This window comes from Nilaparvata lugens, chromosome 2 (assembly GCF_014356525.2).
Source record: "Nilaparvata lugens isolate BPH chromosome 2, ASM1435652v1, whole genome shotgun sequence".
NCBI classification, from domain to species: Eukaryota; Metazoa; Arthropoda; class Insecta; order Hemiptera; family Delphacidae; genus Nilaparvata; species Nilaparvata lugens.
In genome coordinates, this window is record NC_052505.1 from 18721385 (window position 1) to 18746807 (window position 25423).

General features: G+C 32.7%; 1 protein-coding gene across 1 annotated transcript in view; it reads left to right on the forward strand.

The window, feature by feature from the left end:
* LOC120349811 (rap guanine nucleotide exchange factor 6-like) overlaps window positions 1-25423 on the forward strand; it is a 116644-nt gene that overhangs the window by 54985 nt on the left and 36236 nt on the right. The window contains exon 4 of the mRNA XM_039420719.1: window positions 18676-18759. Coding sequence (XP_039276653.1) covers window positions 18676-18759 — 84 coding nt within the window. The remainder of the gene's footprint in view (window positions 1-18675; window positions 18760-25423) is intronic.

The following is a 25423-nucleotide window of genomic DNA, read 5'->3' on the forward strand; positions in this document are numbered from 1 at the left end:
ATAATATAGACTAAGAAAATAATTATTGAACAGTATATGATATGAAAAAGCAATTTGTAATATAATAACTATAGATAATAATCATATTGTTATGCATCTACATAAATTGGCGGAGCTTTGGACATAGCAATGTCCATTCTTCGGAAAAGAATATTAAAAATATCCTCCCCACTAACTCTCTACCAAACAGACAAGTACCAACTACCAACAGACTCTCTACCAATAGACAAGGATAGCAAAACCAAAGTTGATCAAATACTGTCATTATAACGTGGACCTCACTATATATTCTTCAGCGCTCCAATGCGGTCTTATTTCATACATTACATGTTGAGAATTTTTATTTTTTTTATAAATCAATCATTTCCCCTCCCAAGACCCACATTTCAAGTTTCAGATTTTTTATCTCTTTTACCGGGCTCCCAGCTCAAAAATATAAAGAAATTCTATTTCTCAGCGTTCACCATCGATCCTATTGCATTTATATAATCATAGTCTAAATCCAATTTGTATGTGTGTTTGTGTGTGTGAATAGGCGGGCGTGTATCAATAGTGATTTTAGTGAGTAAAATTCTACTGTTCTCTGAACTACTAGTAAATACAGTAGAATAATGAGATGGGGAAGTAAAATATAAATGTATGAGAGCTTCAAATCTTTTTAACGAAAAAATATTGGAATATTAGCCTACATTGACAGACAGACTGACAGACAAAAGATATTTATTAAAAAAAAATGCACTTTAAAAAGTAATAAACTTATGTAGCCTATTCATTTTCAAACAAAATGTATATAATACACTCATTATTTAATTCTGATGATTTTAACGTCGAGCGCTTAGCTCTAGGGACAAACTAATTGCGCTAGATCGCTCCAGCTGTACTATTCACTTGCTGCCCGAGCATAGCAGGTGTAAAACTGTGCTTTAAAGGTACACAAACCAGCGGCTATTATTGTGTCTATAAAAAAAGTTTAAGCATCAACTTTATTCATCAAGAACAGCGCTCCAAGTTGCTATAAATTTGAAGTCTATGGAACGAACATTGAATGTGAAAAAGGAGTTTAAAATGCATAAAAATTAATTTTTTTCAGATTTTCAAAAACAAAGTTGACGTAATTTTTGCTATATTGAAGAGGAGACTTTCATATTTTTCTCAAATTTTTCTGACCAGTAGTTTTTGTAGGGTATGTGTACCATCTGCCTCAAAAAAGTGACTTTTGAAGCCCTATTGTTAGCTAACAGAAGCTGATAGAAAAATTTCAGTTGCATAGATTATGTCCTAAGAACCTGTCCAATAGATTGGAAAAAGAAAAAAATATTGAATGCACAACCTTAAGCTTGCTGAGGGAGGATATAATAGATATTTTATACACAATCAGTACGTCTTGTACCAATGAGAAAAGATGGCGCATCTTGTATCAGTATTGCCTCAGCGTATACTATCAACTGTATACTATCTGTTACGTACTATAAAATAGAAGTATTCCTGTTGTGATCAATATTTAAATCATTCGTAAATTTACTTTGACATTGTTTATCAATATTTTTTGACTCTATAATACAAATTGATATCAAAATAAGACAAAAGACATTGATGTTGTTTGTATCCCATTATCACGTTTCAGTAGTGAATCAAATGAATGAATTAATTATATCTACCTGTTTATCAAAGAGATACTAATTGACTGTAGTAGGCCTATCCTATTTCAACTTTATCCTGTCTAACTTGTGGAATCATTGGAACGTGCATATTATATTCTGTATTAGAATGAATTGAGTCATTGAAACTATTCAACTTTATCATCTTCTGAAACATTTGCTAGAAGGACGTGAGATTGATATAATCAGTATTTATTATTATCTGAAACCAATCCATCGTAATCAGTATTGTGGCTTTAACTAATCTATTGTATGGCATTGCATTCTTCATCCAATACAATGCAAATCCCAAATTAAATGTTGGCAGTTTATATTTTTTTCATTCTTTTCTCTATTGAATTTTTGAATTGAATTGAATTTATTTCGCCAAAAAAGCACATTACATCATTAAAATGAAATGAAACAAAATGAAAATTCAACTATACAAAACAGAAACAAAATTATAAATTATACTAAATACTTATGTACAATTGATTAAGTAAATAACTTAATAAATAAACTTGACATAGTACAGTAGTAGAAGTAAAATGAAATGTTCAGTTAACTTCGTTGTAAAAGCAATTTTTCCTTTTTGGCACTGCCAACATAAGTAACACTTGTGTGTTGGCAGTGAGGTGTAGTTCATTCACACTATTCGCTATGCAGTGACAATGATTTCGAAATACGAAAGTACATAAAAGGAGATGTAAAAATAAAAAGAAAAGAGGAAAAGTTAGCTGAAAGTCCATGATTTTTTAAAGAATTTATAAAATTGTTGGGTAGGATTAAATCCGGATTGTTTATTATTTATATACCAAATGTTAAATATCTAAAAAATATAATATTAATCCAAATCACAGATCTATACAGTTAGCTTAAAGAAAATATTTTGGTATATCCAATTATCCATACTGATGTGTAGAGCAAGAGTGATTTTTTTGGTTATAAAATCATTGGGAATGTTGTTTACCATGTAATTGCTAAAGTATGTTAATTGATGCCTGCATGTTGTAAGTTTTATGAGATTGATATTGTATTTATTGTTTGGACGAGTGTTATAGGGCGTTTCGCGCAAAACATATTGAGACTTATTTTTATTTATATTACATTTTGACTGATTACCATATTGTCGGTCGTCAATATTGATTGATTCATACAATGATTACATCATAGAAATGATAGGGAGAGAAAAAATAAGGTAGCCTTGTGCTATTCCTCTCCCAAATTTAGATAAGGTTACACATGTCCGAAATAGGTCAAGTCCTATTTTATTCCTGGTGTATATAAATAAATTATGCGCAAGTAATCTGAGTGGAACAGTTACTTGTTTTGCGGATGATACGGCTCTGCTATATTGTGAAAAAGAAATTGATACGGCAACTTCTAAGATGCAAAGTGACTTAGATTGGATAAAAATTTGGTTCTCAGTGCATAGGTTGGCTCTGAGTACTAAAACCAAATTTGTTCGTTTCTCTTTGAGATCAAAGCCCATCTTGCAGGTTCCCTTACTATTCAAGTGTGGTGTCTGCCTATCTAATCATAATGAATTCTGTACATCTTGTGTAAAGATAGATCAAGTGCAAAATATCAAATATCTTGGTTTAGAGCTTGATGAGAACTGCAATTGGAAGGTTCACATCCAATCACTCAAAAAGCACATGAATATGATGCTTCGTAAATTTTATTTATTGAAATTCATTTGCCCTAGAAAAATTCTGAGATCTGTTTATTTCGCTATTGCAAATAGCAAGCTTCAATATGGGCTAAGCTGTTGGGGGGGTGCATATAAAACTAATTTAAACTCTATACTTATTGCACAAAAAAGATTGATTAGAATGATGACATCATTACATAGGAGAGCTCATTCATTTCCCTACTTCCAGGCCTTGGATATATTGCCTTTAAGGCATTTATATATTTTCAGGGTCTTGAGAATATTCTTTTTAAGAAGTGGTCAGATTACAGGGAATGCCTTAGTTTTCTCAAACAGATTGAGAGACAGAAATTTGGTTGTTCTTGCAAACCCTTCATGTGAAGCCTTCAAACGGTTTTACGATTACAGTGCTCCAAATTCCTTTAATAAGTTACCTCTACATATTACATCCACAGGCTCACTGATAACATTTTTGAAGAAATTGAAGCACTTTTTATTCAATTTTGATTTTGATGAGATTGAGGAGTTCTTTTTCACATGAATTATTTTTTTACATTCTTTTGGGAATTTCTACTATTGCTTCCTAGGGTTGTAACAATTTTTCTGTCTCAGGATTTCCATTTATCTATTTTTTTCATTAATATATTATGACTTTAGTTCATATATTAATATAAAAATGTATATGTCCTCAAATTCTTCTTAATTTATTTTCCTAGGATTGTATTATACCTTTTGGTTTCTATAAATAACTTCTGTAATGTTCACTCCTTTCAATTCATTTTCTGTGAATAGACAAAGATTTTCTGTTAATTTTTTTTTTCGAGGCTTCTGTCTCTTGCAAAGGTCAAATAGTTTAATTTTCAGAGTAGGTAACTTCAACTCAGCTAATAGCTTATGAAGTACCTTAATCATAACTCTGACGCTACATAATGTTTTTGTTAGTTTTTAATTATTTTCATTTTTATAGATAGAATTAGAAGATAATATTATATTATGTATTTTAGTTTTTATTTTTTCAAAATTATTGTACTGATTTGTTAAGTTCATTTAATTTTGTTTGTAAATTGTCAGTGTTATGAATAAATTTCATTTTCAATTCAATTTCCTTGTGGTTGTTCACTTCAAAGAATTTTCAGTACTTAATTATTTGACAAAGTAGATTTTTAAATTTAGATGCTTCAAACCCAAACATAGAAGAAATATTTCACATTATTATCACTAAAATAGGTTATATTCACATATTAAAGAAATAATTTTGCAGAACCAAAAAAAAAACGTAATAAACTTATTTAATAATGAAACTTCTTTAATTCTTAGTTACTTCGATAGCATTTTTATGATTAATTCACATTCATTTTGATAATCAATTTATTTTTTTCTTGTGGTTATAATAATTACCAAATCGATAAATATATAATAAATAAATAAATAATATAATAAATATAACTATATAATAACTATATTATAACTATATAATAAATATATAGTTCTGAAAACTTCCCAAATTTGAACACTTATTAAATCGAGGAGACGATATCTTGTCTTCTCTAGGCAACTAGAATTATTGTTTTATCTGCACAAAAGTCTAATTTTGCTTTATCAGTTGTTGTTAGAAAGTTGAAATTGATAAGCACAACCTTTAACTAATGATGATTTTGGCATTGCTTGTGTAAATGAAACTGTTCCAAATTTCAGAAGCTATATTACTTCTTCAATAAATTCTTATTTGATAGAATAATTCAATAGATTCATTTCTTCTGAGTGAGTCATATGTATGGGAACCCTTCAATAAATTGGAGACTGTTGTAGATATAATACTGTAACTTTCAAGATAAGTTATTGGTTGGATACTCCACCTTTTGACGTACAACTGAATTTCAACCCCTCATAAGGGGGTGACTTACGGGTTGTAACTCGAATATTTCAAGTCTAAACACCCACTGTGTGGTACAACATTTTAAATGCCTTTTCAAAACAGGAAATATGGCATCAATAAAATTGTTCTATGATATCTGTATCCAAAATGGCGGCTGATTGAAGTTTTAGTTTTTAAAGAAATGAGGGGTTGTAACTCAAATATTTTGGATGTAAACACACATTGTGTGATACATCATTTTAAAGGCATTTTCAAAACAAGAAAGATGATATAAATAAAATGTTCTATTATACTTGTATCAAAAATGGCTGCTGATTGACCTTTATCGATTATTTCTCAAAAAACTAAAACCTCAATCACACGCCATTTCGAATAAAGAACATTTTTATTGATGTCATCTTCGTTGTTTTAGAAAGACCTTCATTATGATGTAACACACAATGAGTGTCTGCATTTGAAATATATGAGTTACAACCCCTCATTTTTTAAAAAACTAAAACTTCAATCAGCCGCCATTTTGGATACAAGCATCATATAACTCTTTTATTGATTCCATCTTTCTTGATTCAAAAAGGCCTTTAAAATTATGTACCACACAATGGGTGTTTAGATTTAAAATATTTGAGTTACAACCCCAAAATCACCCTCTTATGAGGGGTTGAAATTGAGTACTACGTCAAAAGGTAGAGTATTTCAAATTCAAATTGGTTTATTCATAAAATATTACATATTCACAAAATATAAAAGTGTTATAAATTACATGAATAAATTCTCCCTGCCTGGATGATTTGTCCGTGTGCAGGGAGGAGTCGCAAATTATCAGACAGAGGGTAAACACTAGCAATAATAACATAAATTACAAACTATAAATAATAAATAAATTTAACCAATAACTTAATAATTTGACCAATAACTTATCCTGAAAGTTACAGTATTATATCCACAACAGTCTCCAATTTATTGAAGGGCTCCCATACTTATGACTCACTCTGTATAATAGAATAATTCAATGGAAGTTATAGAAATAACTTATTATTTCTATTAATAAAGAATAATATTATCTTCAATGATTGCTATGTATTGACTGATGTAGAATGCTTAGAACTTTACTATTTTCTACAGTTCCTCTTCACTTGTTCATGAAAAAAATCCTCCAAAATCAGTAAACAATAAACAGTGTTCCCCTTTCGAAAGTTCACAGTTGTTCCCCGGGAGCAATGGCAGATTGCTTTCAATGATATCTTCCAATACACCTGAGCAATAGCGAGATTCACTTTAAGATGTCAGTGTCTCTTGAAATGTGCCATCATTGCTTGAAATTCAACCAACGCTGACTGTTTTGAATCTGACTCCAGGAGGGTTGCAACAGGATTCACTTTAAACTGCCAGAATTCCTGATGAATAACATTATTCCTGAGTCATTCCACCAGTGCTGTCTGTTTTGAGTTTCGAATGAATCTTCCTGTAGGAGGGTTGCAACAGGATTCACTTTACACTGTCAGAATTCCTGATAAATAACATTATTGCTGAGTCATTCCACCAGTGCTGACAGGGAATTTTAGTGTAGGACGGCTGGAGCTAAAATTAGATGTTATAATAGGGGGTTGCCAAGGGAAACCTGCCTCACACTTAACCGCCCACCTGAAACGACCCCTGCACACCCCGATACACCCCACAACCCCCCCCCCCCCAACCTACAATGACGTGTGCAGTCACCAGTCACTCAGATAAAACGCGCGTTCCTACTCTGCAGAGAAGGGTTTTATTGATTTTTGATGGTGGAATTCTGGAAAGATCAGACATCTTTTCACGTAACTGTTGTCAGCAAAAATGATGACTACTGGAATACATTTAAATAGAAATACAAACCAATACAATTTAAATAGATTTGAAATACTGTATATTAATACAATTTAAATAGATTTGAAATACTGTATATTAATACTATTTAAATAGATTTGAAATACTGTATATAATACTATTTAAATAGATTTTAAATACTGTATATTAATACTATTTAAATAGAAATGCCCTTTTTAAAAAGGGTACTGAGATTTGTATTTCTATTTATATTACAAATGTAGCCCTAAACAGAAAAGAGACAGTAATTCATTTGTATCTCGTTATTTGTAACGAGAATTTTCTGAAAATATAAATTGTTGATAAAGTTATTCAATTTACTAAAAATTACTCAACAGTTTTTTTTATCATTTTTAGTAAATTGAATAACTTTATCAAAAATTTATATTTCCAGAAAACTCTCGTTCCACTAGATCTACAATACCATAAAGAATCAATCCTCCAAATCTCATGGATTTATCTCTTACCGAATTTGAAATGTTCTGTTCCAAAAATTTAAACTTTAGGCGCTTATATCTCAAAAAGTAATGATCGGAAAAAAATGTTTCCCTGAGAAAAATTTTTCATTTTGATAGCTTGATGATATACTTCTGTTCCATAAATTTAAATTTTAGGCGCTCATATCTCAAAAAGTAATGATCGGAAAAAAATGTTTTCCTGAGAAAAAATTTTCATTTTGATAGCTTGATGATATACTTCAAGTTATACTTCGGTTATACTACAAATCGAAAAACTTTGAATAATATCACCAGTAGAAAGTTTATCTTTAGCCTTTGCACAGCCTTTTAAGTGCTCTCCACATCCTTTAAAGAATCTTTTTTATTTTATTTACTCTAAAGTACCTTATACTTGTTCTTTTGTTTTATTATTCATTGTAAATCTTCAACTGTTATTGTAACTATAATGCAGTTCACAGAACTCATTCCCCACAACTAGACTTGTTGTCTTTGTGGGGGAATATTCACTACGCATATAATATTATATCTTTTCTGTGTAGGGCTACTTGTAATATAAATAGAAAGAAAAATAAAAATCTCCAAAAGGGTTCTGAGATTTTCATTTTTCTTTCTATTTATATAATATTGTCTCTGCTGCTGTATTTACTTTTTCTTTGTGATTAAAGATTATTATTGAATTTGAAATTGCTATAGTTTTGCCCCACATACATAAGTATTTGTGAGTATGTTTAGGGTTAGAGGAACTGATTCATTACATAGAATGAATTATACCAATTCTGTCAAGTATAGCTTCAGGTATGGATTTTTCTCTACATTAATGTGTCTTTTTAACCAATGCTCACAGTTTGAAAATTGAAATGAATCACTTTTGTTCATCAATAATCTTTGTGATTTTTTTGTCTTCTGGACTCATTTTTGTATTTTATTTTATATACTATTTTATATAGAAATAGGAATATCTTCATTAGCTGCACAACTTGAAATGAACAGATTGAACTGGAAAAACCATGTGGAACGAATGCGAGATACTAGGATACCAAAGGCTGTCATGAAATATAGACCCTACGGTAGAAGGGATATTGGCAGACCTCTGAAAAGATGGTAAATAGTTATATCCTTTGAAACCGGAACAGGTGTGTACGCCTAATCCAGGAAAGAAGAAGAAGAAGAAGAAGAAGAAGAAGAAGATACTATTGCCGTTTTCAGCATTATTGCCTGGTTTACTTGTTGTTTTCGTGAATGTTGCAAGTTGTTTCTTGTTTTCCAACATTTTTGTTGGTTAAGGCTGTTCGGTAAACTTTTTATTATTTAAATTGGATAATCTTTTTCAATATAATTGTTAGATCATTATAAGGATGAGAAAAAGTGGTAACTGAAATTTTTAAGTGGTCTAAAATTAAATTTCAAGTGATCTTTAAATTAAATTAATCAATTAAATTAAATTAATTTTCTTTAAATTAAATTAATTAAATTTTAAGGGGTCTTAAATTTTTAAGTGAGTTATGGGTTGTTGAAGTGCTAACTTTCCAGATTCCGTTTTCTTTCCTGATCATAAACGGTTTCGAACTTATTAGAACTTCTCTAGAAAATACAAAAAAAATATCTTTCCAAACTAAAACATTTTATTCCCCATATCGTTCATAAGTAAAAAATAACATTTAAATTCGATAACTTTCTTATTTTGGCATTGATCGCGAAAAAAACTCGCTTATTAGACCACTTGAAAATTTCAGTTGCCACTTTTTCTCACTCTTATAATGATCTTAACAATTATATTGAAAGTGATTATCCAATTTAAATAAAAATAAAAAGGTGTTCCGAACAACCTTTTAACATCACATTCTCTCTACTTTACCAAATGTTCGACTAACATTTGCATACTCTACTTGCTTTCCCATCAACATGTTGCATGCCTCTACTTGCTTCCATCTATCAACATATTGCATACTCTACTTGCTTCCACCTCAACATGTTGCATTCCTCTACTTGTTCCCCATAATCATGTTGCATGCCTCTACTTGCTTCTCCATCAACATGTTGCATGCCTCTACTTGTTTCCACATCAACATGTTGCATTCCTTTACTTGCTTCCATCTATCAACATGTTGCATTCCTCCACTTGTTTCCCCATCAACATGTTGCATGCCTCTACTAGCTTCCATCTATCAACATGTTGCATGCCCTCTACTTGCTTCTCCATCAACATGTTGCATACTCTACTTGCTTCCATCTATCAACATGTTGCATACTCTACTTGCTTCCACATCAACATGTTGCATACTCTACTTGCTTCCACATCATCATGTTGCATGCCTCTACTTGCTTCCATCTATCAAAATGTTGCATGCCTCTACTTGCTTCCATCTATCAACATGTTGCATACTCTACTTGCTTCCACATCAACATGTTGCATGCCTCTACTTGCATCCATCTATCAACATGTTGCATACTCCACTTGCTTCCATCTATCAACATGTTGCATGCCTCTACTTGTTTCCTCATCAACATGTTGCATGCCTCTACTTGCTTCTCCATGAACATGTTGCATGCCTCTACTTGCATCCATCTATCAACATGTTGCATACTCTACTTGTTCCCTCATCAACATGTGGCATGCCTCTACTTGCTTCCATCTATCAACATGTTGCATGCCTCTACTTGTTTCCCCATCAACATGTTGCATGCCTCTACTTGCTTCCATCTATCAACATGTTGCATGCCTCTACTTGCTTCCATCTATCAACATGCTGCATGCCTCTACTTGCTTCCATCTATCAACATGTTGCATGCCTCTACTTGCTTCCATCTATCAACATGTTGCATACTCTACTTGCTTCCATCTATCAACATGTTGCTTACTCTACTTGCTTCCACATCAACATGTTGCATTCCTCTACTTGCTTCCATCTATCAACATGTTGCATTCCTCCACTTGCTTCCACATCAACAGTTGCATTCCTCTACTTGCTTCCATCTATCAACATGTTGCATTCCTCTACTTGCTTCTTTCTATCAACATGCTGCATACTCTACTTGCTTCGCCATCAACATGTTGCATGCCTCTACTTGCTTCCATCTATCAACATGTTGCATGCCTCTACTAGCTTCCATCTATTAACATGTTGCATACTCTACTTGCTTCCACATCAACATGTTGCACGCCACTACTAGCTTCCATCTATCAACATGTTGCATACTCTACTTGTTTCCCCATCAACATGTTGCATGCCTCTACTTGCTTCGCCATCAACATTCATTCATTTATTTATTCCATTGGCATTACAGATCATGATTATAATAAATATAATATGATTGGGAGAAGACAACAGGCATAGCCCAAAACTGTCTTTTCCCAAATTTTCACAAATAAAAGTTTCAAAAAATAATAAGGTTAAGATTTCACTTTCACTTCAAAAAGTCCAATTTCCACTTCAAAACTAATAATTTTGAATTTTTATATTTAAAAACTGATTAAAAACAAAAATATTTCACTCAAATCTCTACAGATTGGAAATTTTTGAGTTATTTTGCAAAATTTTGAGCCAGAAAAGAAACACAACACTTCACTATTAGCACAGATGATATCAAATCAAATCAATTTATTGCCATTCTTTTTTTTACAAACAAGTGAAACAAAAACATTCTTATAATGTTATAACTAATTATAATCTTAACTAATTTAAAAACATATTCAACGAATGTTTTCTTTTATTTTAATATTGAAATAATGGGCTCTCCCAGAAAAGCTAATGCTTGAGCTCTGGAAGAGTAAGTATAAATGTTGCATGCCTCTACTTGTTTCCATCTATCAACATGTTGCATGCTTCAATAATATTGTTTTTGATCAACCAAATTGTCTCTCATAGCCAAATCTATCGAACAATCAATCATTCATAGCAACTGATTTACTAGTGCCTTCTAAAAGCCATCGAACTCTTAACGATCGTGCTCGTAAACATTCTTTGGTGAGATTCATTTAAAACTGACTGCATTGATTGAATGGGTTAGCTTTGGTGTTATTGATAATAAATGCTGACAGTTTAACGTGAATCTCACTCTAGTAGATTGCAGAAAAAAGTGAATTCAAACTGTCAGAATTGATTCAATGGGAGTCATTGTTGTGTGGTTCATAAGGAACGATGACAGATTGCAGTGAATTTCACTGTGGAAGAAAGCTGAAAAAATGCAGACTATAGTGCGGTCCACGTTATAATGACAGTATTTGATCAACTTTGGTTTTGTTATCCTTGTCTATCATTCGACAAAGCCGGTGGTACTATCCTTTTCTAGGTCCACAACAGTACCAATAATTATGTTTTTGACAGTGTAGAAATATAATATTAATTAATGCGGAGAATCGGCATCGCTATTCTTGTATCTTCATCCACTGCCATTAGAACGTGGACCTCACTATAGTTACTCTGTGGGATCGATTATGATCTCCAAATTGGTGCTCGCCTCTTCAAGATCTCAATTTCCGCCCAACTGCTCTGTGGCTCTCTGTTTTGAGAAATCTGTGGGCAGACTGAGTGCTGTGAGTGGGATGATTTCACTTGAATTGATGGCAATCTAGGTTTCTAGTCTGGTTTTCAACCTCAAAAATAAGGCGTCAAAATTTTGGTTATAGCTTTATCAAGGTTCTGTCATTCATAAGTTGAATGCAGAGTGTTATCTCTGCATAATTTATTGCCATTCTTTTTTTTACAAACAAGTGAAACAAAAACATTCTTATAATGTTATAACTAATTATAATCTTAACTAATTTAAAAACATATTCAACGAATGTTTTCTTTTATTTTAATATTGAAATAATGGGCTCTCCCAGAAAAGCTAATGCTTGAGCTCTGGAAGAGTAAGTATAAATGTTGCATGCCTCTACTTGTTTCCATCTATCAACATGTTGCATGCTTCAATAATATTGTTTTTGATCAACCAAATTGTCTCTCATAGCCAAATCTATCGAACAATCAATCATTCATAGCAACTGATTTACTAGTGCCTTCTAAAAGCCATCGAACTCTTAACGATCGTGCTCGTAAACATTCTTTGGTGAGATTCATTTAAAACTGACTGCATTGATTGAATGGGTTAGCTTTGGTGTTATTGATAATAAATGCTGACAGTTTAACGTGAATCTCACTCTAGTAGATTGCAGAAAAAGTGAATTCAAACTGTCAGAATTGATTCAATGGGAGTCATTGTTGTGTGGTTCATAAGGAACGATGACAGATTGCAGTGAATTTCACTGTGGAAGAAAGCTGAAAAAATGCAGACTATAGTGCGGTCCACGTTATAATGACAGTATTTGATCAACTTTGGTTTTGTTATCCTTGTCTATCATTCGACAAAGCCGGTGGTACTATCCTTTTCTAGGTCCACAACAGTACCAATAATTATGTTTTTGACAGTGTAGAAATATAATATTAATTAATGCGGAGAATCGGCATCGCTATTCTTGTATCTTCATCCACTGCCATTAGAACGTGGACCTCACTATAGTTACTCTGTGGGATCGATTATGATCTCCAAATTGGTGCTCGCCTCTTCAAGATCTCAATTTCCGCCCAACTGCTCTGTGGCTCTCTGTTTTGAGAAATCTGTGGGCAGACTGAGTGCTGTGAGTGGGATGATTTCACTTGAATTGATGGCAATCTAGGTTTCTAGTCTGGTTTTCAACCTCAAAAATAAGGCGTCAAAATTTTGGTTATAGCTTTATCAAGGTTCTGTCATTCATAAGTTGAATGCAGAGTGTTATCTCTGCATAATTTATTGCCATATTTCAATGTTGTGACTTGGAATTAGTCGTAATAATTTGTACAGATTGTTCATTGTCGTTTTTGTAATATAGACTATTTTAATTTTGTAACTTGATATTAGTCATAATTTGCACAGGTTGTTGCTTTCTTGTGGGCCTGGCCATATAAAGGTAATAAAATAACGAGTAGTTCTGTGAACAGTAGACCTCGCGCTCAGTAAGTTACATTGACCTGTTGTTATGTTTTCTCAAAAATTAATAATTAATTTACCAATTTAAAATGTCTAGAAAAAATCCTAAATAAACATAGAGCTTTCTGTCCTATCGTACCGTGACGTGTCGTGCCGGAATGTGAGTGTGAGCGCTGTTATCAGGTCTGGCTGCCGTCGATACGCCAATCCAATCAACCCATCAGAGAACATTCTGTGTTGTCGTGTTGGCGAAAAATCGGTGTGTTGAAATTAACAAAATGAACTACCATAATGCTGATTTCCTACAAACTTCATTTATCACTTTTCATGATTTTAGAAATCAATTTCTTTTCAATAATATTTGTTGCAATTTCAATCATCAGATTAAAAAAGAAAAATGTGAAAAAAATGTTTTCTATCAACTCCAAACTAGAATCATGGCCTCAGCTTATGAAAAGACAACTGTCTACCAACGTTGATGGAAATTGGAAAGATACATTTTCAAGATGTTCGATATTTTTTTTGAACGGGTAGTATTGTAATCCACTAGACAGCTGATTTATGTTGAAAATTCTATAGTCTGATTTTTACGGTACCTAATATTGGTGCTCGAAGGAAACTCCTTTTCCTTTTGTATCATCCTTAAAATGCATAATTTTTAAAAACTTTACGTATACGTAGACGCGAAATTCAAAAAGGAACATACCTGTCAAATTTCATGAAAATCTATTGCTGCTTTTCGCTGTAAATGCACAACATATAGAAATGCGCATAAATGCGCATAAAGAGAAATGCGAAACCGTCGACTTGAATCTTAGACCTCACTTTGGTCGGTCAAAAATTATTTGGAAGGAAAAACTTTAGAATTTTAAATTAGGCCGACATGTTTAGTAAATACCTGAGTATACTATCTTAATTCATGTAGGTGAACGGGCTATAGTCAAGAAAACCACAATAGATTTTTGCCATGCCTGATTCAATCGCCTTTCACTATATTAACACTACAAGATTTCAAATAAACAAAATATCAAGAATAGTGACACTAAGGAAAATAAGGATTATATCAAATATTAAAAGTGGCTTTGTTACTCTTCTAATCTGATTTGGGGGCGCATTACTATCCTTCAGTCAGATAGTGAAAAGTCACAAAACCTCAAAGGAAAAATGTTAAAAAGGCATCAGAGTTTCAATTGGTTCTATGTATCTCTGCAGTTGTAAAAGATGAAGTATGTTGTTCACAATAGAGTACTATGAATCTTTGCTGATATATGAATGTAAACAGCATAAATTAATTGACCGAGCGAAGTGAGGTCTAAGATTCAAGTCGACGGTTTGGCATTTCTCTTAATGTTTAAATGTTTGAATGTTTAAATGTTTATATGTTTTTATGTTGCGCATTTACGGCGAAACGTGGTAATAGATTTTAATGAAATTTGACAGGTATGTTCCTTTTTAAATTGTGCGTCGACGTATATACAAGGTTTTTGAAAATTTTGCATTTCAAGGATAATATAAAAGGAAAAAGGAGCCTCCTTCATACGCCAATATTACCGTAAAAATCAGACTATAGAATTATTCATCATAAATCAGCTGTCTAGTGGACTCTATAATACTACCCGTTCAAAAACATCGAACATCTTGAAAATGTATCTTTCACTCTAAACCATATACTAGTAGTTCTGTGAACAGTAGACCTCACGTAGTATTCTTATCCACAAGTAGTACCTAATTGAAACTATAGACCTTATGGAAATACAGCAATAAACTGGCTTCTCCACACATCTGTGTAATCACAGACTGTGGACTATAATACTACCCGTTCAAAAACATCGAACATCATTCCTTGAAAATGTATCTTTCCATCAACGTTGTAGACAGTTGCAGCCAGACCTGATAACAGCGCTCACACTCACATTCCGGGACGACACGTCACGGTACGATATAGGACAGAAAGCTCTATGTCTATTTAGGATTTTTTCTAGACATTTTTAATTAATAAATTATTTATTAATTTTTGAGAAAACATAACAACAGGTCAATGTAACTCACTGAGCTCGAGGTCTACTGTTCACAGAACTACTAGTATTCAGTAGGCAGAACTATTCTATATATAGACTACGATTCAAAGTTGACAATGGTTGAAACTGCAATATTGGCGAGAAAGTAGAGAGAATTCCATAGCTATGAAAAATTTTCTATCCATTCATTGTAATCCAGTAGGAAATATCTATCTCTGAATGATAGCATAGAGAAAGATAGCAAAAGTGTATCAGTTGTCTCTGATGATAGTAAAAACAAAGTGTATGAGCGCCTGGCTCCAATCAACAATGACTCCATATTTCGCTTATTTCGCATATTTCTTGTCATTTTCTCATTGCCTGCAACCATAGATAAAGGATAAGCTATATAATATTCTTGTCTCTGCTGCAACTAACTAACTTATGTAAATTGACTCGACCTCGTTCATACTTATTTATCTCAAAGTAAGCTACGTGTCATTTTCTTTAAACTCGGGAACAATAATTCACAACGCCTGATTTAATAATATGAAAATTCACTTACAACAAATTCAACATTAGTTTACTACTGCTACTACTGCTTAAATTGTCAACGTTATAGAATTTACTAATACACTGACATACTAAAAGGATAGACAAGACTACTAATACATTCATAGTCAATAGGTTATTGACTCTAACTGACTTTTACTGACTCTTACTGACTCTTTAACAACCTTAGTACAGCAACTCATTCCGTAATTATTATTTCTCAACGATAACTTTATATTCAACTTGATTCAAATACTATACTAGATTTTAAAATATCTGAACTTCTTCTCATGAATCAATTGATTGCAATTTTCGTAGGGACAGTTTAAGAAAAATCCTAATTCTTATTCATTTGTTGTTTTCGATTACCTATCCCTCTTTTTCCTCTATCCTTTCAATTCAAATTCGACCAAGTCACCTACAGTTTCCCAAGCACTAAACAATAACTGGCATAGATAAGCTTCTATGACCAGTTCAATATAATTCCCCAAACAAAAAATCTATTACCTTTTGACAGTTTAATTAGTCAACACTTTTTTTCTTTTTTAATATCGGGGACCGAGCTTCGCTCTGGAGTACAAAAGCATAATAATGTATTACGAAAGAAGAAATTATAATAACAATTATACAGAAATAATCTATCTAATCACAGTAATTTGAGATTAATTCCCAAAGGGAAGACAAAAATTTCCCTCACAAAGGCCCAGTTGCACAAAAGCCGGTTAAATTTTAATCCTGATTAACTTCACGTGAACCAAATCAGAGAAGACCATTTCAAAAAGATGGATCTACTGGAATTAATCAGGATTGAAAATAACCCGGCTTTTTTGCAACCGGCACTAAGTACCTGATTGAATGATTACAAAAGTTCAATAGCTGAGTCATAATTTTGACACAGTCCACCACACATGAACTCGCTCACTCACTTCCATCACCAACAGACGACGAAATAATTATTATCAGCTGTTTTTCCAAGGATGATTAATAATTATCCTTTCAATGTCCTTCAGCGAGTTTTCCAAGGGATGAGTCCTAGTTCAATCGAATCTTTATAATTATTATAAACCTATGTTCTGAATTTCGTGAGAATCGTTAAAGCCGTTTTCGAGATACGGTGAAATACAAACATACAAACATATAAAAATCTAAACATCTAAACATATAACATAAAAACAGAAGTTGCTCGTTTAATAGTATAGGATATTGAACTTATTTATATTTTTTTCTTATTTAAATTAAACCTATTCATATTGTACGATACGAATATAATCATATTAATAATTAGTATTTTATTTCAAGATTTAGCATGTAATTCTGAAGTTTGTTTAATTTCTGTATAGGTTGTTTTTTTTCTTCTTCTGTATTATTTTGTGTGGAGTGCGGGTTTGGGCTGTGTGCCTGTCGCTTCCACACTGATTCACATTATCTCAGTCAATCTCATATTCCCATTAAATTTCTAAGTGATGTAAAACTATTCTAATTGAGAATTAAGAATTACTGGGTTCATCAGTGTACTTTTAGTCTTCTATTAGTCTTTTGACAATATTTGTCAGATCTTGGCATTGTTACAATGTTTTAGCCTATTTTTTACTTTCCTTGCCCTATTACCAAAGGTACTGAAAGTATTGCTTTCCGAAAAAAATTAAGGTGCCCCAATTTCTAAATTTCTATACGTTTCAAGGTCCCCTGAGTCCAAAAAAGTGGTTTTTGGGTATTGGTCTGTATGTGTGTGTGTGTATGAGTGTATGTGCGTCTGTGTACACGATATCTCATCTCCCAATCAACGGAATGGCTTGAAATTTGGAACTTAAGGTCCTTTCACTATGAGGATCCGACACGAACAATTCGATCAAATGCAATTCAAGATGGCGGCTAAAATGGCGAAAATGTTGTCAAAAACAGGGTTTTTCGCGATTTTCTCGAAAACGGCTCCAACGATTTTGATCAAATTCATACCTAAAAAATTCATTGATAAGCTCTATCGACTGCCATAAGTCCCACATCTGTAAAAATTTCAGGAGCACCGCCCCATCTATGCAAAGTTTGATTTTAGATTCCCAATTATCAGTCTTCAGATACAATTTAAACTAGAAAATTTAAGTGTAAAAGATTCAGCATGAAAATCTCTACAATTTATGTTCAGTAACATTTTCACCTAAAATTGAAAATAAGCTCTAATGCGAGAAAATAAGATTATTCAATTGCAAACTGTTGGAAACCGTTGATTCTATTAAATCATTTACTATGAAGAGATAGCAGACTTCGTGTGTCTGCAGCGCTATTGTCCTGTCACCAGCTGTCTCAGAGATCTTAGAATAGTAGATTTGATATGCGCGGGAACACTAGCATCAGTTGATCAATTTTCATAACGGCAAGGAAAGTTGTGTGAGTGCGCCACACCAGATTTTTAGCCTAGATGCCTAGATAATGGTTCTATTCACTTGCCATTAGAGGCTTCAAGGTTGAGTGTTCTCTTATATAACAGAGATTTATGATTTACTTCTTATGACTATCTTGATTACTAATGTTTGTTATATTGATGAAATTACTGAGATGTTGCAATTATTCAAATGCTAATGAATCAATAATTATTATTAAACGAAAATCTAAAGTGAATTACAGCATTTACTTTGGATTTTCGTTTAATAAAATAATTATATTGATAAATTTCTAATGTAGTTGTTTGTGTTTACAGCACGGGGGAGCTATCAACATGCTGGTATATCCTGATCTCAGGATCTGTTTTCATCGATGGGTCCATGTTTCTACCAACATCAAGGTAAGACAAAGTCTGATCAAAATATTTCTTCAGAATCCGAATTCGAAGTCTGATATTCTAATCTCATACATCTTGAATAATATTATTATCTCTAGAACTTTGCTTCATTCATGTCTCATATAATTATTAGAAACTTAAATTCGTATTGTGAATGTTAAACTTACTTCAAATCAAATCGTTTATTGCACAAAAAAATACATGGTTCAAATAATCTTTTCGAATAACAGAATTGTGCTACGCCGGCAAAAGAAAACTTTTATCAAATTCGAAAAAGTTGCTACAATCTGAAATTATCTGCCTAATTAATTATCCTTCTTGTATATACATTGGTACTGGTTTAGACTAGTTTGGTCTCATATCTATTCTCTTTCTAGTTTGATTCATATCTGTGCGTGAATGCACGCAAGTTTATGGGGAAAAAAACTAGTTTGGTTTTGATGAAAAATTTTGTCATGAAGAGTGGTTGTTCTCAAATATTGAGAACTGTCTGTAACTGAATTCATTCTATTTTACAGAAAAGATTGTGTGTCATGGAATATTTTTCTTCTGATCTGATTGACTGGGTATTAGTAGCTCTCTTTCCAGACGTATGTTGTTGCTCCGAAACGTCATGCCATATTATCAGTATTACGAGACATTTTGCAAAACTAATAATACTATCTTAGACCAAAACTTTAGGTCAATTTAGATCCGGTTTGCTCCAAAACAAATGTTTCTATTAGGGATGGTATCGAAAGACAAAACATCGATGTTTGACGTTGAAACATCGATGTATCTATTAATACCCATCCCTAGTTTCTATCTGGGAGTAATAAAGCGTTAATGTACCGTATGCAGTAAAATTTTCCTTCTATGTTGTTTTCCATCACGAACTGCTTACCATTAAATCCCTTTTTTATTATTAATAGAACGACTAGTAGTCAATTGCTTCAAGAAATGAATTTATTCACTTGGTACCGGATGCACAAAAGCCAGTTAAATATTAACCGAGATCAATTTCACAAAAACCAATCAGAGAAGACCTTTTTTAGAAGATGGCTTCTCTGATTGGTTCCTCGAATTAATCACGATTAGAATTTAACCGGCTTTTGTGCAACCGGCACTTACTGTGACAATAAGACCTTTCAGAACGTCTTTCTGTGGGATCTTCGAAAATGGTGGACCTGCCGAAAGATCTCGTTGTCACAGTAAGTGAATAAACTCATTTATTGAAGATATTTGACATCTAGTCGTTCTATTTGATAACAAGATAGTGAAAATGTTCCTATATGGGACTGTTTATTTGTATTTTGAATAAAAATACTGTTATTTGGCTAAAGATTGTAAATGAGTGAAAATGGACGGTGGCGCGATTTGATAGACGTTTTTAGACTAGTAAAATTAAACAAATCAAGCAATAATTGCTTTTATACAATAATACAATTATTATTTTACAGCTTTACACTGCTGGTTATTTTCAGCATAGTTTGATCTTACTAAAGATATAGGCACAATATCTGTGTATAATCAATATTAGAGAACAATGTGTAACCAAATTTAAATTTACAGATGTAAATTACTGAGATATTGGAGTGATCCCTGATCCGTGGTCTAGTGGATAGAGTGCCTGCGTAGCAGCAGAGAGATCCCGGGTTCAAACCCTCTCAATACCAAAAGTTTTTTAACCAGATCACTCCCGTGTTATCGGATGAGCACGTTAAACTGTCGGTCCCGGCTGAAGTATGACAGTCGCAAGGCCCATTGACGGCTTAAATTATATATTCAGGCGGTGGGACCTTCCCGCAAGGGACTCCCCACCAACAAATGCCACCAACGAATTTACTTTTTTTACTGAGATATTGCAATTATTCAAATGCTAATGAATTAATTATTTATTATTATTATTATTAAACGAAAATCCAAATAAAATGCTGTAATTCACCCCGAAGACTTCTGCTACTGCAAATATTGACAACAGGGTAAACAGCTAGAAGGAAATTCGATGAGCGCAACTATTCGAAAATTATTATATGTCAGCCCGGGAATGACATATAATTTTTGAATAGTAGCACTCATCGAATTTCCATCTAGCTGTTTACCCTGTTGTCAATATTTGCAGTAGCAGAAGTCTTCGGGGTGAATTACAGTATTTAATTTGGATTTTCGTTTAATAATAATAAATATTAATTTCATTTACTAGTAGTTTTGATTCTGTGACTATATCTTCTGCATCCATTAATAGACTTGGGGTTTAGCAACTATTGAAACACAATATTGCACTTTTTTCAATTACCTCGCATTAACAGTCCTTTCACAGAGTTCATTCATTCAACAAACTTTCCCTTGCCCCACCCTTTCCTGTCTCTCTCATCACTATTATTGTTCTCTCTCTCTTTCTCTCTCGAGCATGATTATGCTCATGCACATAACAGGCAGGCAGCATTCATTATGTTGTATGGCGAATGACAGCATAGTATTTATGCGCACGCATCTATGAATGAAGGCTCGCCCAACAAATATATATCCACTGTATATACCATATACAGAGTGAGTTATATGTATGGGAACCCCTCAATAAGTTGAAGACTGTTGTAGATGTAATACAGTAACTTTCAGGATAAGTTATTGGTTGAATACTCTACCTTTTGACGTACAACTGAATTTCAACCCCTCATAAGGGGGTGACTTAGGGGTTGTAACTCGAATATTTTAAATATAAACACCCATTGTGTGGTAGGTACATCATTTTAAAGGCCTTTTAAAAACGGAAAAGATTACATAAATAAAAATGTACTATGATACTTGTATTCAAAATGGCGGCTGATTGAAGTTTTAGTTTTTAAAGAAATGAGGAGTTATAACTCAAATATTTTAAATGTGAACACCCATTGTATGATTTTGAAGGCCTTTTCAAAACGAGGAAGTTGACATCAATAAAAATGTTTTATGATACTTTTATAAAAAATGACGGCTGATTGAACTTTATCAATATTATTTCTTTAAAAACCAAAACTTCAATCAGCCGCCATTTTTGATAAAAGTATCATAGAAAATTTTATTGATGTCATCTTTCTTGCTTTAGAAAGGCCTTAAAAATGATGTATCACACAATGGGTGTTTACGTTCAAAATACTTGAGTTACAACCCCTCATTTCTTTAAAAAGTAAAACTTCAATCAGCCGCCATTTTGGATACAAGTATCGTAGAACATTTTTATGGGTGCCATCTTTCTTGTTTTAAAGAGGTCTTTGAAATGATGTACCACACAATGGGTGTTTACATTTTGAAATATTCGAGTTACAACCCCTAAAGTCACCCCCTTATGAGGGGTTGAAATTCAGTTGTACGTCAAACGGTAGAGTATTTGACCAATAACTTATCCTTAAAGTTACAGAATTATATCTACAACAGTCACCAATTTATTGAAGGGTTCCCATACATATCACTCATTCTGTAGGCTATATCATGATAGGTAATATGTGTTTAGTTTCATTGTGATGCAAGTATATCTATGGGCTCATACAATGACAGAAGTATATCTACATAACTAAGCCGTGATAGAAGTATATCTATGTAGGCCTATTCATATTATGACACAAGGTATATCTATGGAACTAAGCTGTGGTAAAAGTATCTATAGATTCTTAAAATGACAGGAGTATATCAAATAGAACTAAGAAGCAGTGATAGAAGTATCTATGGATTCAAAGATGACAGAAGTATATCTATGGAACTAAGCAGTGATAGAAGTTTCTATAGATTCTTACAATTACAGAAGTATATCTATAGAACCAAGCAGTGACAGAAGTTTCCATGGATTCAAAGATGACAGAATTATATCTATGGGTAGAAGGATGTGATAGGAGTATAACTATGGAACTAAACTGTTATAGAAGTATTTCCTTTGATTTATATACTATGATAGAAATACTTGCACTCTAAAGAAAAATACCACCATTTAGTGAGGTCCATGTTATAATGACAGTGAAGAAAAATAGGGGAACAGCGTTGCCGATTCTCTCCCTTGCCACTACCTTCTATGGAGCATAGCTGAAAATAGCCTATAGTGAGGTCCATGTTATAGTGGCAGTGAAGAAAAGTAGGTTAACAACGTTGCCGATTCTCTGCCTTGCCACTACCTTCTATGGAGGATAGCTGAAACTGGTATATCTGATGAAATATCAACTTTTCATTCTTGTTGAATATGATCAATTATATTTTATTCGTCAAGAAAAATATTCTTCAATGATTATCTGATAAATTTTCATAACTGAGATTAAATACTGTGTTTATTAGAAAATGATCAATTATATTTATTCGTGAAGAAAATTTACTTTTCAATAATTAAATGATAAATTTTCATAACTGAGATTAAATACTGTGTTTATTAGAAAATGATCAATTATATTTATTCGTGAAGAAAATTTACTTTTCAATAATTAAATGATAAATTTTCATAACTGAGATTAAATACTGTGTTTATTAGAAAATGATTAGTTATATTTTATTCGTCAAGAAAATTCTTCAATGATTATCTGATAAATTTTCATAATTGAGATTAAATGTTGTGTTTACTATCCTTCTACATTGTTAAAAAACTATCTGGAAACGTTGTGTAGCAAGAAAGAGATAGCGCTCTGTTTTGTTGAATGATAGACAAGGATTTTGTTTATAAAATTGAAATGGACATAACCTATGTATAATATTTGGACAATTTGAAACTAAATTGGGAAATTGAAAAAGTTTTAGGCAATAGCCTATTTTCTCCTTTTCCGATCGTTGTATTGTTTGTGCTAACCTAATATAGTAGGCTATATTTCGCACCTAGAGCAGAAAATGAGATTTTTCCGGTTCGAAATCGGTTTTCAAGTCCGAGGCCGTAGGCCGAGGACTAGAAAAGATTGAGAGCCGGAAAAACATTTTTGCCCTTGGTGCAAACGCTATTTTTCGCCACACACAAAAATAAACAATAGAGAATAGTTGTTTATATTTATGAGAATATTTATATATGTTTATATATAATATATGAGAATAGTTGTTTACTAAGCACTTCCGAAAGCAGAAGTAGAAGGTGATAGTTCTAGCAAATCTGAGGTAATCTAAATATCAGGAAATTGTCCAAGTATTTTTATTTTTTATTCTGATTTGTCTAAATAACCTAAAAGATAATGTTCAATTATGTGGGAGGTTGAGTTTATACTTTTTTATTCTTTCAAATGACAATAAGATATTATTATAAATGTTTTAATTATTGAATAATTAACACAAATAATGAAAAGTTTTTTGATCAGCTTTTTTTTTGATCATCAATCTTAGTTCCATGTTAGCGGCTGGAAAGGGTACTCTTTCCGGCCTAGGCCGGAAAGAAACCTGTTCTGACGTCAGACGATTCAAACAATGTCGTCTGCAAACAATGTCTTTCAGATCTACGTAGGGACTGGAAAACAGCTGCTTTCTGTGCAGTGTGGCGAAAAATGAATAATGAATGAATAAATAGCAACACCAATGTTAATAAAATACTGCCATTATAACATGGACCTAACTATAGTGGTGTATCTATCTATGGATCTACACTATGATGATTGTAAATTTGTAGAACTATATCATACCTATACTTACAATATTTCTGTGATTTTTCCCAGTAGTTTTTCCTTTATCTTCCGTTTTCATCTTCAATCTGTTCATCTTCCGTTCATCATCTTTCGTTTTCTTCTTAAGTGTAATTTGCTATGTCACCGACCTTCCGTAGTTTTTATGTTTCTGCACAGGCGTGATGTTTCAACTGGCTGATCACTATAATTTACACTATGTATGTAGTGCGGTTCTTGTACACGCTAACTTAGACTCAAAAACCTTAAAGAGATATAGACCCACAATGCCTATGCCTTTCCAATGATAGCTCTTACTTGAAATTGAAGGCCGCCATTGGGGTATTTTAGCACGAGATATTATATCATAGAGAAACAATAGCGTAAGTAGATATCCCATGGTATAGGGAATTTATATCGCAACTTTTACTGTTATCTCGAGCCGATTACTGTCGACTATTGTCAATTTTCACTGTTTTGTTGGGGCGATAGTGTATGAACGGCACAATTTGAGAGACTACCAGCGTCACACAGCTGCATAGGAAAGAACTACGTGAACTATCGGCTTGGTATAACAGTAAAAGTTGCGACATAAACGCCCTACACCATGGGATATCTACTTATGCTATCGTTTCTCTATGATTTTATCTATATATTTGTAATACTATAGATTACAAAGGCATTGGTATTTAATAATCTTATAGGTTTCCCCCTCAATGGCCGATTTCAATTACAAGTACGACACTAGCGCTGCATGTGAGTCTATGAATCTTTAAGGTCTTTGCTTTGACTAGTCTAGTCTATAATTGTAGTCAAGTCTGAAACATCTTGGCAAATAAAAAATTTGTCACAAGTGTCACCTTTAAAATCTAACAGTTTATACAACTTTCAAATTCCAAATTCAAAATATTATAATTCAACTATTTCCTATTTTACTTTCAAATTGTAACTTTAAAATCGGAAAATTCCAACTGTGACAACGAGATCTTTCGGCAGGTCCACCGTCTTCGAAGATCCCATTGAAAGACCTTCTGAAAGGACTTTATCACAGTAAGTGCCGGTTACACAAAAGCCGGTTAAATTCTAATCGTGATTAG